The sequence below is a fragment of the Hyperoodon ampullatus genome (genome assembly GCF_949752795.1).
Source record: "Hyperoodon ampullatus genome assembly, chromosome: X".
NCBI lineage: Eukaryota > Metazoa > Chordata > Mammalia > Artiodactyla > Ziphiidae > Hyperoodon > Hyperoodon ampullatus.
The window spans coordinates 61,763,464-61,778,917 of record NC_136913.1 but is presented as its reverse complement, the minus strand read 5'-3'; the positions used below and the strand labels follow the sequence as shown (position 1 = coordinate 61,778,917).

Here is a 15,454-nt window from a genome sequence, read left to right as displayed (position 1 = left end):
TATCTCCTCTCCTTTCTATCACCTCTGTCCCCCTGCCTCTTTCCTGCCACTTCCAAGTTCTCATTCCCTCCTCCTCTCTTCCATTTTTCTTTCTCTTTTTTTTGTGCAATTTGCTTTTTATTTTTTTTGGCTGTGCGGCATGTGGGATCTTAGTTCCCTGACCAGGGATCGAACCCACATCCCCTGCATTGGAAGCGTGGAGTCCACTGGACCACCAGAGAAGTCCTCTTCCATTTTTCTTAGTCTCATTCATTTGGATCCTTTTCTTCTTGTTCCCTCTACCCTCTTCCTGGCTTCAGAGTTTTGGAATACAGGGTAAGCTCTTCACAAGTTCTCCCTCATTCACTCTGAATGGACATTAGTAAAGAAATCCAGTTTTGCTACTGTCCATTATATGTAGAACTCCTGTTTCTTTGTACAGTTGATAAAGCATAATAGATAATAATAGTAATATCTATCATTTAATAATAACATTTACTGAGCACTTATTATGCTCCAGGCACTGTTCTATGTGCCTTACATGAATTAACTTACTGTCACAACAACTCTACAAGTACCTTCTGTTATTATCCCCATTTTACAAAGAAAACCAGGGCACAGAACAGTTAAGTAACTTGCCTAAGGTCGCACAGCTAGTAAATGTTGGAGCAAGGATTTAGGGCTCATCCCCTATGACTCCAGAAAGCTCATTCTTTAACCACTATGCTTTTTGCTTTGTGGTGTGATGGAAAGCCCACTGGACTGAAAGTCCTAAGCCATGGGTTCAAGTTCACATCTGTTACTTTAGCACTGTGATCTTCTACAAGTCACCTCACTTGTCCAGTGCCCCACACGTGTGAGGACAGTTTACTGTACTCTAGCCAGTACCACACAGTTAAGCTTAGATCTATTCCTCTGCCCTTCCTGTAATTATCTTTCTCATTTAGATCTTCATCTCCTCAAGAGCAGTCAGCAGACCTTATTCTTTTTTTGTACTCAGCTTCCCCTCAAGGACCTAGAATAATGTTCAGCACCTAATAAAACATGTGCGTGTACACACACACACACACACACACACTACTGTGGGTTAACTAACATAGGAACCTTACTGAATACACAATACACTAAAGGGCTATATATGTGTGTGTGTTCATGAAGCCTCTAAGTACTTTAGCTAATGAGATAAGACTAGTTAATACTGGGCATATTCTTTGTTTAAATATAATCGGTGCTCAAATGAGCTAACAGTTCCCAGGTTTACCTGATTATTTTGCTTAATAAAATTTTTTATACCAATAGTTAAAATACCATTAAAACTTCTGGATAATGAAACTATTTCCATGCCTTATTCATTCATTCACTTATTCATTCAAACAGTTCTTGGCACTGGTGTATGAGCCTCACCATGAAGCACTTCTTAAGTAGGGACCCTGTTCAAGCTGTGAGATGAGCTCCACAGGTGGGATACAGATGCAGTCTAGATGGGGCGCTGGGTTTCCATCCTCGTGTCCACTCCACATGTAACATCTTGTCTCCAATAGCCCACATCTCCCTGACCTCTCGGTCATGCTCTGGACAATCCTAATTCCCCGTTCCCCTGCCTACAAGCAATCACCTTTGATGTGCTGCTTCCTGCCAGTTCAGTCCAACGACTAACGGGGTTATTATTTTTGTTTGTTTGTGTTGTAAAGCCATGGCAATAAAATTTACTCCCAATAATACCACTGCAATTTTGTGTCCTTAAAATGTACCATAAATGATATATATAATAACTGAACTTCCTGTAAATAGAAATGTTTTTTCTGGGAAAAAGAGGGCTTTTTTGTTTCCATCATGGTTGGGCCCAGGTTCTTTGATGGAGTAATTGGTGACATAAGAAAGGTTGAGAAGCATCTTACAAGACCATGTTATGGTTCAAAGTGCTGATGCTCTGTCACTCTTGTTGTGATGAGTTCTGTTCCCAGGGTGAGTCAAGACAAGAAATGCTCTCCCTGGCCAGGGCCCACATCACAATCACCAGCACGACCTCCCTAGCTGATGACAGAGCAAAGCCTCAGGGGTCTGTAAGAGGGATTGGCATCAACCTTGGGCTTACCCTGATAGGATCAAGTCTAACTTCTAGGAAAAGGTAAACCTTGAGTTAGCAATAAAAATTTTGAGAGCCTTTTGGAGTATTATAAAAGGGGGGCTGGCTTTTTCTACTGACTAGGACAGAGGGATGTTAGTTTAGCCGCAGGAGTCTATTGCCAGTGTGGCAAGTGTATTCCTTTAGGCATCTTTCTCATGCTGAATGTCATCCCTAAGGCTCTAAGAGATTTTACTTTACCATTCTGTTTCTTCTTCTCTGGTTGCTCTTTTTCTGCCTAGTCACTGGCTCTTTTTATCCTCCTACTACATTAGTCCTCAGCCATGACCTCACTTCCACACACCATCATCACATCTCCAGCTGTCTGCTAGACATAGTGACCCACATATCCTACTGTCATTTCAAACCCACGAAACCCAAGCCCATCCCCTTCCCTGAGCCAGACTAGCTCTTCCTGCTACTTTAGCCCAGCTCTATCAGTGGCACTGATTCTCCTGCTTACCCCAACTCAAAACCTAGGAGTCAACTTTGACCTCCCCTGCTCTCTTTCCTCCACAGCCAACCACTTACCAAAGTCCTTGGAAGTCTACCTTCACAATGTCTCTTTCCCATCCTCTCCATCCCCACAGCAATCACTCTTGTTCAAGCCCTTGCTATCTCCCCCTTGAACTATGGCAGTGGCCTCCACACTGGTCACCCAGCCTTTGTATACTGCTCCCAGGTGTCCTAAGGCACAGCTCCAGTCCTGATATGCCTGTCACATCAAGTCCTGTCTCCTCAACCTGGGGTTCAAGGCTTCCCTTGCTCTCCTTCTAGGACTTTAGCCAACTTCCCAGACTTGTCCTGCCTCCACTAACTACCCTCCAACCCCACCCCATCCCTGCCTATTTGCAATCGCCCCTCCTTCAAGACCCTGATTCTCCCTACTGGATGTGCCTGTCTTCAGAATTTCATTCTTTCAACAAACATGAATTGAGTACCTATTATTTTCCAAGCCCTATGCTAGGAGCTGTAGGTAATAGAAATATGAATACAACAGTATTCTTCCCTTGTGGCACTCTGGCTAAGGAGCTAGAAAGACAGATATAAACAACTCGAAATCCTTATCAGGCTGCCTCTGACTCCTATCCTGTGGGCTCTTCCCCTCAGCCTATAAATATATTTTTAAGACCCTCCCATCTTAAAATACCACCCTACTCCAGTCCCACCCCTGTACCAAACTCTTTAAAAAAGGAGAGTGTATGTGTGTATTCTTACCGTCATTCTTTTTTTTTTTATTTTTCTTTATTTATATATTTTTGGCCACACTACATGGCATGCGAGATCCTAGTTCCCTCACCAGGGATCGAACCCACACCCCCTGCATTGGAAGGGCGGAGTCTTAACCACTGGACCACCAGGGAAGTCCCCATCATTCTTACCTCCACTTCTTCCCATCAGCATTTCAGCCCCTTCCAGTCAGGCCTTGTCCACACCCTCCACTGACTTTGCTGCAGCAAAGATCTTCCCATGGACAAATCAGAAGATCACTCTGCCTTTATTTCACCTCTCTGCAACATCTCAAATCATCACCAGAACTGTTTCCTCTCCCTCTGTCCACCTCTGAAGTGTTGGCTGTTCCCCATGATTCTTTCCTCGCCTCTCTTCTCTTCTCTTACTCTATAGGAAGCCTCCCATGCCGGCCAAGGCAATTCCTTGGCAATTCTCATCCAATTCCTTTATGTCATTGATAACTCCCAAATCTATAACACATATTCTGTATCTTAGGCCCAACCTCTCACCTGAATTACAGACCACTGTATCATCACGATTCTGACCCTAAACATGCTCCCCGTTGAACCCCCCTCACACATATACACCCCACCACGAACCCTTGTCCTCTGCTTGTATTCCTCACCCTGTCACTGTACCTCCTACACAGTGGGAAATCCTTGACTCTCTCTTCTTCCTTACTTCCCACATCCAACTCATTGTTTAGTCCTATTGATGCTATCTTTTAAGTTTTTCACTCTCGGTTCCTCCCACAACTGTTCTGGCTCAGGCCCTGTTACCACTCAACATGGCTCTAGCACCAACCTTGTCACTGGTCTCCCTATTTGCATTCCTCCCCTCAAATTCCATTCCATTCTCTACACTGTAGCCATTGAGCCATCTCAAGTGCCCAGCTGACCTGTTCATCCCCTCATTTCCAAGCTCCCCCAAGTTTCCATTCACTTATGCCACAAATAGTTACTTGCCACCTCCTAGGGACAAGCACTGTTTTGGGAACTGGCACTGACAGTGGGGAGCAAAAGAGTGTTCGGCCCTCGTGGACCTTCTAGTCTGGGATCAGGCCAAATGCCTTAGTGTGGGGAACATGCAGCGCCTACCGTGAAACTCATCCTGCCTCCCCAGCCTCGTGTCCTGATCCTCCTTATGCCCTACCCTCGAGCAACATCAAATTGTGCTAAATATGCTGTTCCATTCCACAGTCCCTGCTCTTGCCCAGGCTCTCTTGGGAATGCCTCCCTCCCACCCACCAGGCCCCCTTTGCAGACCCCGCCCTACACAGTCACTTCCTCTGGGGTAGTTTAGAGGCTCCTATGTGTAGTGCTGATCTCCAGAATGACCTGGGTTCAAATCTCACACCACACGTGCTAGCTGTGTGATCTCTGTCAAGTTATCTGACTATTCTGTGCTTCCGATTCTCATCTTAAAATGGAAGTAGGGCTTCCCTGGTGGCGCAGTGGTTGAGAGTCCACCTGCCGATGCAGGGGACACGGGTTCATGCCCCGGTCCGGGAAGATCCCACATGCCGTGGAGCGGCTGGGCCCGTGAGCCATGGCCACTGAGCCTGCGCGTCCAGAGCCTGTGCTCTGCAACAGGAAAGGCCACAACAGTGAGAGGCCCGCATACCGCAAAAAAAAAAAAAAAAAAAAAAAAGGAAGTAATTCTAGAACCTCCATATGAGTTGGTTGTGAGAATTGTCAGTCCATAAAAAGTGCGCAGACACTTTAAGTGCCTGACACATAAGAAGCCTTTAATCAATATTAACTGTTAACTGTTATTGACATAGAAAACAAACTATGGTCACCAAAGGGGGAAGAGGGGATAAATTAGGAGTTTGGAATTAACATATACACACTACTGTATATAAAATAGATAACCAACAAGGACCTACTGTATAGCAAAGGGAACTATATTCAATATCTTGTAATAATCTATAAGGGAAAAGAATCTGAAAAATAATATATATATGCATATATACGTATAACTGAATCAGTTTGCTGTACATCAGAAACTAACACAACATTGTAAATCAACTATACTTCAATTTTTAAAAAGAGAAAAAACATTGACTGTTATTACTTGTGACTTTAGTATTATTGTCATACCTCTCATCATACTGACCCCTCCTACTAAGCATATCTTACAATCTTTGCACCCCAGTGACTAACCTAATCAGGTTAAGTACTTAATAAAGTATCTATTAAGTACCTACTGACACCTAGTCAGTAGGTACTTAACAAATGTTGAAGAAAGGATAAAAGGATTGGCTGTGCCGGGTTTGTGGTTTGGTTTCCTGTGACCACATAGGATTAGGAAGGAATAACAACAACCTTAAAGCTTCTTCTGAATATCTTCTTGACCAAATAACTAAGCATATGCTGTTTGCATTGCATGAGCAAGAGCTGGAGGGGAGTGAGCAAGAAAGGCACATTGAGCTGGCCTGAACTGAGCAAGACTGAGCTATTTTCCTTTCTTTATTCATTGACTCTTGGGTCGAGAAGGGACCAGCTCCCCTCAAGTGCTATTCCCTTCCACTCCCACCCTTCAGCCCCACCTCATCCTTTCCATTTGCCCCATTCCTGCTACCATGTTCCCCTCAAACACGCATAAATGGAAACCCAGAAAGCAAAAGGAGCGCTGAGGAAAAAGGGGAAGGGGTGGAGAAGGGTTTTAGCACCTCTCTCCTTCCTTTGCTGAGATCAAAGCCAGCGTTTGCACTTGTCAGCCGGCTGGGCTCTTTCATACCCTGTTCCACCTGTCTGGGAATTGCATTGCCACTTGCCTGTTTCCTTTCCTGTTCAACACTGGAGGTCAATTTCAGGGTAGGGCTTTGAGCTATTTCTAGTGCTGGCCAAATCCCTCCACCTCCAACATCTTTGTCTTATTGATCGGATTTCGTTTCCACCTAGCAAGTAAGGGCAGGAAGCTATGAGAGAAGTCAGTTTCTCCACCGGCTCTAGGCGGAGCTCATGGTTTAAACAAGCGGGAAGCCACTGGGGCTGCTGGGCTTTGTCTGGCAGGAGGAACAGGCTCTACTTTCTGCATCGTGGGGGGCCCCCAGTGCTTGGCCCAACATCCCCCAGGGTCTGGGTGAGGCACTGGTTAGGCAATAGCTTCTTGCCTCAGAAGAAGGGAATTCACATGTACTGACATCCTACCCTGTGCTGGGCCCTGTGGTCGGCCCTTTAATGTATATTATCTCTGTGATTCCTAACAACCCAGCCAGGTCAGGATTTATCATTCCTCTGGTAGCAACGACTGAAAGAGATTACGAAGCTCGCCTGAGGCACACAGCTCAATCGGGTATGAAAATCCAGCTCTGCCTAACTCCGAGGCCGGGGCTCTTCCCGCCTCATCATGCTTCCTCAAGAGCCGAGAAAACTGTTCATGCCATAAATTGGCTTCTTGCATTATTCCACAGAATTAACTGAATGGCCGGCTAAACCTTTTGTGAATTAATGTAATTCAACATAATTTTAAAGTAAAGGTTGAAGGAAATTCAACTCTACAGGCTCCGCAAAGAGAATGCGACAGAAGTTTCTGCCTTTGCAGAGTTCATGGTCCCGTAGAAAGGAGTTAACAAGTGCAAAACTAAAAGCATAATATAACACAGAAACAAATACCACGAGAGAGCCAGAGAGGGGAAGAGGGCACCACACCACCTTTGCCTTAGATACAGCCTCTGCCTTCCCGGTGCCTGTCACTTCCCTCAGCCCCAAGCAGAGCCTCCCAAGGCTAGGACCAGTCAGCTGCCATGTGGAACTGGATCACAAAACAGGGACTTTCTTAAATCATCTGGGTCCCCTAGCCTAAGAATAGTGCGAATAAGCAGGACCTGGGAATAATATTTGATTGGCAAAGGTGGGGAGATGTTTAGGAGCCCACACTCACCTGCAGCCAGCCTGCTTCAGCAAAGAATGGGTTATTTATGGGTTAGTTAAAGCCAGGTGCTCATGCAGCCAGGACAGGAGCCTTGATCCCAGTCAAGCTGAGGTCTCACGTGGCAGTCACTTCCGGCCCCAGCTGACCGTCTTGCAACCATGTGCTCTTGGCCCAAGAGGGGGCTAAAGCCAGAGAACACGGCTGAGCGTGCGGCAGGCCCTCACAATGAGGACACGTTGTTCCAGACGCTCAGCCCGAAACAGATAGCTCACAACATGCCTTGCTGACAGAGGATCAGCAGTGTTATCTTCGTAGATAGAGGCAGAACATTCCCTCCTCCTAGACCTCAGCAAGGCCCCCTGACTCTGATTTTTATAGCACTTTGATGCCACGGGTTTGGGTCCCCCACAGTGGCTTCTTTGTTGCAGCTGCCTTTCTTCTATTGCTCTCTCTAAACCCGTCTTTCCATACCCGTGAAATGAGTGTACTACTTGACACCTTCTGGAGGAGGAGAGGCCATCCAAGGAGAGAGGGCCACACCTGTTTGAAGCCTTCTCTTCCAGAGCCAAGCCCACGAGGTTCTCGGGCTTGGACTGAGGGGCCCTCCTTGGCTAAAAATACAAACCTCTCAGGTTTCTTTGATCAGAATGGGGGAGTTAGTTTCTGGATGTGTCCCCCAGGTAACCCCTCTTGTCCATTCCATATATGGATGTGGTAAAGATGATCTCTACTCGAGGCCTCTTCTATCTACAGAATTCGGGGCTTCAGGCATCAGAGAGTAATAACCCCAGCAGGAAGGAACTAGACCCCTCTTTCCTTTTTAGTTCAGTCCAAAAAAAAAAAAAGCATTATAAGCATTGGCACAGTCTTGGTCATTTTTCTTTTAATTAGATGTGTGGAGTCTTCTGTCATGGATGTGCAAAAGCCATCTCCCCATCAAATTACTCCCATAGATTCCACAAAGACACTGTTAGAATCCCTAGAGATTGTTCCACAACCTCTCCCACAGTGCCAGATGTACATCCAGACTCTTAACAAGGATAATTTGGTGGCAATGGCAGTCACCCTGGATTATTTTTTTAGAGGCTCTTTGAATGACATCAAATTCATGACACATACCAAGATCCCTTTTGCTCATGCCCTCTGTACCATTTTTTTCCCATGGAATTTGAATTTCCCTGGCTTACTTACCACCTAACAATATCACTATTGAAAGCACATAATGTTAAGGACCATATGCTCTCTCTCCAGAGAGTGTGCACAAATACTATTTCTGTTAAAAACTAAACAGAAATAGTAGCTTTGCATATTTCCCATTCAAAGGCTTATCCCAATTGAATGATTCCCTTTGTCACGGGGTGTTTTTCCCCAAGCGGCCCCTAATAGAGAAGCTGAATCAGATATCGTGACTTAGCAAAGGTCACAAGGAATCATCTAGTGAACTAGAAATAGAATCCAAAGACCTTTATTTTGATTCCCTGCATTTAAAAACAAATAAACTCTACTACGGAGAAAGAAAAACTAGAGAAACCAGGCTCATTTGACATTCCGGGTCAGGGAATTCAAGGCAACCAAAACTAACAGGCAGCTGCCTTGGTCTGTGAGGACCAAGGAGGTGACTAAGGCATAGGTGCTGCCTGCCTTCAAGGAGTTGATAATCCAGTGCAGGGAGATCAGGTCGCTGTCGAAAAATCTCTACACACTGCAGAACGTGCTTGGGAACACCCAGAGCACCCCAGAGGAGGGTTTGTCCATCTTCACAGCCCCCGCAGCAGCCGGCACAATGACCTGTATGTGACATGCCGGCAAGCACTGTCGATTTGTTGAACAGGGGCCATAAGAGATGTACCAACAGAACACTCTGGGGGTTGGTGGAGAATGAGGGACAGCTTTGTGAAGGAGGTGACATTTGAGCTGTGCCTAGAAGGATGGGGAGGTTTTTCATAGGCAGCAGGGGTTGGGGGAGGGCCTTTGCAGACCCTAGGAAAGAGCAATGGCAAAGATACTTGGGGGGAGGCGGGGTGGGGGGGGAACCAAGCCCAGTCTCATTTGGGAGAGCCCGGAGCAGGCCAGTGTGGCTAGAGAACAGGGGGATAGAGAGGCTAGAGAGAAAAATGGAGACGTGAGCAGAGAGGACCTTGAACACCAAGCCAAAGAATTTCACAGTGGACTGTCATGGGAGGTTTGAAAATGGGGAACGGTTTCCTGCTGCATCCTCCTGCCCTGCCCACCTGGACCTCCCTTACCTTGTCAGTAGCGGTGGATTTCTCTTGATTGTTCTGTTTGTATGTGGTTTGGTTTGGAGGTTTTCTGTGGTTTAGTTTGTTTTTTGGCCTTTCCCTTTTCCTTACAGTTTTTCACAGCATATGGTCCTGATTATGTGCTGGAAATCACGCCAAGCTGCCGGCCAGACCGCAATGAGCCCCACCGAGTCCAGCAAATCCTCAACTACATCAAAGGTGAGCACCACCCCTCGAGTCCTGCCCTCCTCATTCCACCCAGCTTGTGGTGACCCATCAGTGGGGACTTCCCCCAATACCATTTGTCATTTGGTGGCTAATCTTTACACCGACTTGGAAGGGAAACCTCTTCTTGGCCTGAGAGCTTGTAGTTGGAATTCCACGCTGGTCACTCTGGTTGGGATTGTCATTTGGCCAGCTAATGTCACCTTCAGGGGAACAAAAGGTTCAACTTTAGGCACCTCCAGTGGAAAGCCAGTTCTAAAGTGTGCCCTGGAACTCTCCCTTTGAAAAGGGCAACAGTAAAATCCTCTCTAAGATGAGGGAAAATCAAGTCAATTCAGACTTGGGGTTGGGGGTAGGGGTGAAGGGTGCTCACAGACATTCTGTTCCAATGTGTTCCCTTGGTTCAGTAGAGCCTCGAGTGACTGTGAGCCCACAATGAGTAGTCAGGGATTCTGAAGCCCTGGGAGTGGGTTCCCCAGTCTCATTTAGAGATGTGGCTGTTGCCCTATCCTTCCCTTCCCTAAGGCTGGCCTCCAATTATTCTGGCCTCTGGACAGAGGGAAAATGACAGTCATCAGGTTATCGCCCTCTTGATCACACTGTCCACTAGCTGTTTGGGGACACTATTGGTAGAGCCCCCCTCCCAACCCAAGCTGCTGCTTCTCAACTCAACTCACTTCACCTACCATTTTGTAAAAGTCGTTTTGGCACCCACATTCCTATTTAATTGAATGTGTGTACGTGTGCATATTTTTTTGGATCCTAATTATTTGCAAAGTTAAGAGGCCAAAGGTATCACATTGCCTATCCTGGAGAGTGAAATTCCCATGTTTATTCATCTAACAACCAAGATAGCACCAGTTCTCCTAACTTTGACTCCCTCATTGGAATAGAATCTAGCATGAAAGGGAGGCCTATTCTGTGTCAGAGTTAGTCTGAGGGAACACGTTGTACCCTGGGGGTCTTTGCCGAGGGTGATATTAAGGCCCCATCCTCTAGTACAGCCAAGTCTGTGACAACAGCTGAGTCCATACGCAGGGACTCCACATCCCAGTCTCCTTTGACCAGAGAAACGTTTCTAAGCTCAAGAGTCATAGACTCATAAGGTTGTGCTCATAGCAATGCTTATTGCCCCTCTCAGGTGTCCCACATCCCTCAGCCTTTCCTTGACCCTGCAGTTTCAAGCCACCTCCCTCTGGCCTCTCAATGGCTACCAGCCTCAGAAGTCCTCACTTCCTAACCAAATCCTCCTCCCTCCTCCAACTTTTTTAAGGCCTTTAAAATCTTCCTTTTCCTGGCCCTTCTTCAGCCCTTCTCACTGCGTTGCAGCCCCGATTAACACTCATGCTCCCACCCTAGTTTCCTACTGCCCTTCTCAGATCCTGGACCAACTTCTCTTACCCCTTTTCCTTCTACCTTGCCATTTTCCCCTCATCCAGTCTCTAAATCCTGGTAGAGCACAGACAAAGCAATAGAAACAGAGAAACTAAACAAGGCTCTGCAGCTACTTACTCACACCTGGGTATGTGCAGATATCTGTATGCCCTCATGCTTCCCTGCACACATACCCAGGCACTTATCTCCAGAGACAGGTGACATCTTGCTATTGAGGAAATGGAAATGACAAGGGAGAGAAGACGTAAGGAAAGTAATTCAAAGGGAAGAGAACTAGGAAAGGTAAGAAACCCAAAAGAGGAATAAATTTTGAAAAGACTTGAGATAAAAGATTAGTTTGAGGGTTAGTTAAAAAATAGTAATAATAATAAATCTTAGAGGATATGTAAGTTACATGGAAGTCAAGATTTTTTTAAAGATTTTTTAAAAGATCCAAAAATGGACAGAAGACCTAAATAGACATTTCTCCAGGGAGGATATACAGACTGCCAACAAGCACATGAAGGAATGCTCAACATCATTAATCATTAGAGAAATGCAAATCAAAACTACAATGAGATATCATCTCACACCGGTCAGAATGGCCCTCATCAAAAAATCTAGAAACAATAAATGCTGGAGAGGGTGTAGAGAAAAGGGAACACTCTTGCACTGCTGGTGGGAATGTGAATTGGTACAGCCACTATGGAGAACAGTATGGAGGTTCCTTAAAAAACTACAAATAGAACTACCATATGACCCAGCAATCCCAGTACTGGGCATATACCCTGAGAAAACCATAATTCAAAAAGAGTCATGTACCAAAATGTTCATTGCAACTCTATTTACAATAGCCCGGAGATGGAAACAACCTAAGTGTCCATCATCGGATGAATGGATAAAGAAGATGTGGCACATGTATACAATGGAATATTACTCAGCCATAAAAAGAAACGAAATTGAGCTATTTGTAATGAGGTGGATAGACCTAGAGTCTGTCATACAGAGTGAAGTAAGTCAGAAAGAGAAAGACAAATACCGTATGCTAACACATATATATGGAATTTAAGGGGAAAAAATGTCATGAAGAACATAGGGGTAAGACAGGAATAAAGACACAGACCTACTAGAGAATGGACTTGAGGATATGGGGAGCGGGAAGGGTAAGCTGTGACAAAGCGAGAGAGAGGCATGGACATACATACACTACCAAACGTAAGGTAGATAGCTAGTGGGAAGCAGCCACATAGCACAGGGAGATCAGCTCGGTGCTGTGTGACCACCTGGAGGGGTGGGATAGGGAGGGTGGGAGGGAGAGAGATGAAAGAGGGAAGAGATATGGGAACATATGTGTATGTATAACTCATTCACTTTGTTATAAAGCAGAAACTAACACACAATTGTAAAGCAATTATACTCCAATAAAGATGTAAAAAAAAAAAAAAGATCCTAATAGGTTAAAGCAATATTCTGGCTGCAACGCCATGAAATTAAACTGGGAGAAAATATATGGAGTAGGAATTGGGTCCTCAAAAGCAACTGGACACACACAAGATGGGAAACATGGCTTTGCAGCATTTTGTCTGCAAGAGAGTTAGGGAGTTTCGTCAGTGTGAGTCACCAAGGCAAGGTGGCCTCCAGAGATGCTAATGCAGTATCGACCTCACTTTAAAAGAACTGGAGACAAATAGGAGCATATGCTCCAGGAGGTCAGTTAGGATGGGGAGAGAACTGGAGCCCAGGCTCCAAGAGGTCTGGTTGGAGGAGCTGGGCTTTTGGAGAAAAGAAGACCCAGGGGGATGTGGTCCTATATCTCTGAGAGGCTGTCACAGAGCAGAGGGCATAGACAGAGTCTATGCGGTCACAGGGCACAGATCTAGGCTCCATGTGTAGATATTATTAAAAGGCAGATTTTCATTCAAGAGAAAGAAGAATTTTTTACCGATTAGAGCTGTCCAAAGTGGAACAGACTGCCCAGAAAGGAATGAGGTCTCTATTGCTGGAGACATACAAGTAGAGGCAAGACAGTCACTTGACTGTCATATCGTAGACAGACTCCTGCATTTGGACGAAGGTGATTATACTAGGTTATTTTCAAGGTTCCTTCCAATCCTAAGATTCTAGGATGCTGTACATTAAAATGAGAAAATAGAAAAACAATAAAAAGATGATGAGAGTGCAGGGGTTGGTAGATGAGTCACAGTTGGGGGGGCACAGTTGGGAGGTAATGCTGTGTATAGGAAAGAATTGATGAGGAGAAGAAAAGAAACTAGGTGGCTGAGAGTGGGTGGGGAGCCAGGACAGCAAGTAGAATGGCTATAGAATACTAGGAATCTTCAGATTTTTCCATTTAGCCATCCCTTTCATATTGACAAAGTCTTGTGTTCTAGCCATGCAAATGAGCAGAGCACATAAGTCCAGAACCGAAAAGAAATTCAGTTGAACCTAGAAGAAATGAGGCTAGAAAGAAGTCCAAATGTTGCTAAAAATGGCCAGGCTAACCTGCTATACTGAGACCGTGCCCCTCCAGCCTGGTGACGCATGCTGCCATCAGATAGTGTGTTGCCATGACAATGGTCAGTGTGGAAAGGCTGCTGAATTTTCTGCATTCTGAAAGATTTTCCTGAACCTGCCTACAAGTCTATCATTTGTTCTTGCATATAAAACCTCTGTGAGGCTGGCCATTTCTCTCAGTGCCTCCCTCCCCCCACTCATTCCCACCCCCTATTAAAAACAAAGGTAGTGGGGCAGAGGCAAGGATTATTTGGGGGAGGTGGATGGCAATGAGGGAGTGGATGGATTAAGCTCCACTCTATGGGAAGGAGTTTCACCAGCATATCTGGTTGAATTTGTTTAACCTTTGAGCTTGGATTTTCTCTCTTTCTCACATCCCTTAGAAGCACACACACACACAAAAAGCACAAAAGGTGGGATTTTTAATCTATTGGAGATGAAACCTGAGGAGGTTCATCGTATAGAGATGCATTCCATATGCCACAGGATGACTGGAGGCACAGGCAGATTTGGACCTCACCTTATCCCATCTTTACTGCCCATTAGACTTTCTAAGAGAGAAAAATAACAAAAATAAAACTATGGAGAGTCCATTCAAGCTGTTAGCTTTATACAGAGAAAAGCTATGTGTTGCTCCCACAAATCGTTCTTCTCGTGCCAATGAATCTTGAAGATATGTGTCATTGTTCACAGGGAAGTGTGGGTTACAGAGTGGATCGCTCAGCCTAGCTCATGACCACTACTGTAAAATCACCCTCACACCATCTTCATGTGCTCAAACTTGTTTGTCTTTCCTCTCTGGTTGACGTACTCCAGAGGAGTTGGCTCACAGTGAACCTTCCAGAGTTGGAACAGTGCTGATGTGATCAATCCCCAGAGGCAGCTAGCTCCCTGAGCCTGCCTAGCTCTGCATGGGGAAACAGGGGTAGAGGTTTTCTAATCCCTGGTACTGATGACATTTGAATTAAGTAAAAGTCCCTAGGGGGCCAAAAGCTTCATGTTGCAGCCCAGGCCCGACCTGGTGGGTGAGGGGGAGGGGAAGGTGAGTTGTGTATATGTGAGTATGTGTTGCAGTTGTAACTGGAGGTTTCTACACTTGCTCTATGTTCCCAGATTCTACCCCAAGTTTGCCTAAGTTAGAAAAGTAAACAAATGGGACCAGGAGGAAAGGAGCAGAAGGAGAAGAGGAGGTGGGGGGAGGACACAAGAGGAAAGAGCAGGCCGTGTGCCCATCTGCCCTTTCTGACCCTTAAAGAAGGAGGCTTAGTATGGCAGCCTCTATGGTGCTGGGTTGGGGAGATGGACCAGCAAACTGATACGGGTGTGGGGAGAGACACCACAGGAGAAATAATAAGAATAATAGCTACTATTTATCTTACAGATGAGGAATTCAAAGAGTTTCAGAGAGGATAAATGACTTGGCCAAGGTTACCTTTATTCAGTCATTCAGCAAGGAATTACTAAGCACCTACTCTGTGCCACACACTGTGCTAATAGGTGGTGGAGCAGACATTTGACCCCGGGTCTGTCTGAATTGAGACTTTGGAGTCAGGCTCTTTGGCCTTACCAGTGCCCCTCCTCTCTTTGCAGTGTTGCCCTATCAAGCCTACTCATCATCTGCTTTTTCCGATTACCCCTGGTAAACCCCTCCCACCTTGTACTACACACCCGGCTCCTTCCTTGTGGCTGATCCAAAGCATCTGAAATCTGATGTCTCTCTGGAAATGGGAGGAAATCAGCCATGGACAACATTTGAAATTCTGGTCCCTGACCTAGGTCTTTTAGCCATGCCCCTCTTACCCCACCATACTGTAATTGAAACGTCCACTCCATTTTGAGATGAGTAGAGAAGTAAAAGAGAAGGACAGAAGGTGGACGAAGCCAG

The 15,454-nt window shown here is 45.7% G+C and overlaps 1 protein-coding gene across 2 annotated transcripts in view; it reads left to right on the top strand.

Annotated features, from left to right (window-relative positions):
• HDAC8 (histone deacetylase 8) overlaps positions 1 to 15,454 on the top strand; it is a gene marked incomplete at its 3' end in the record, with an annotated part of 240,672 nt that overhangs the window by 205,926 nt on the left and 19,292 nt on the right. Inside the window, exons 10-11 of one of the 2 annotated variants that reach the window (XM_079727244.1) lie at positions 9,570 to 9,675; positions 11,268 to 11,305. In XM_079727244.1, coding sequence (XP_079583370.1) covers positions 9,570 to 9,675; positions 11,268 to 11,305 — 144 coding nt within the window. Of the gene's footprint in view, positions 1 to 9,569; positions 9,676 to 11,267; positions 11,306 to 15,454 lie in introns of those variants that run through there. The other variant, XM_079727243.1, reaches the window with a different exon arrangement.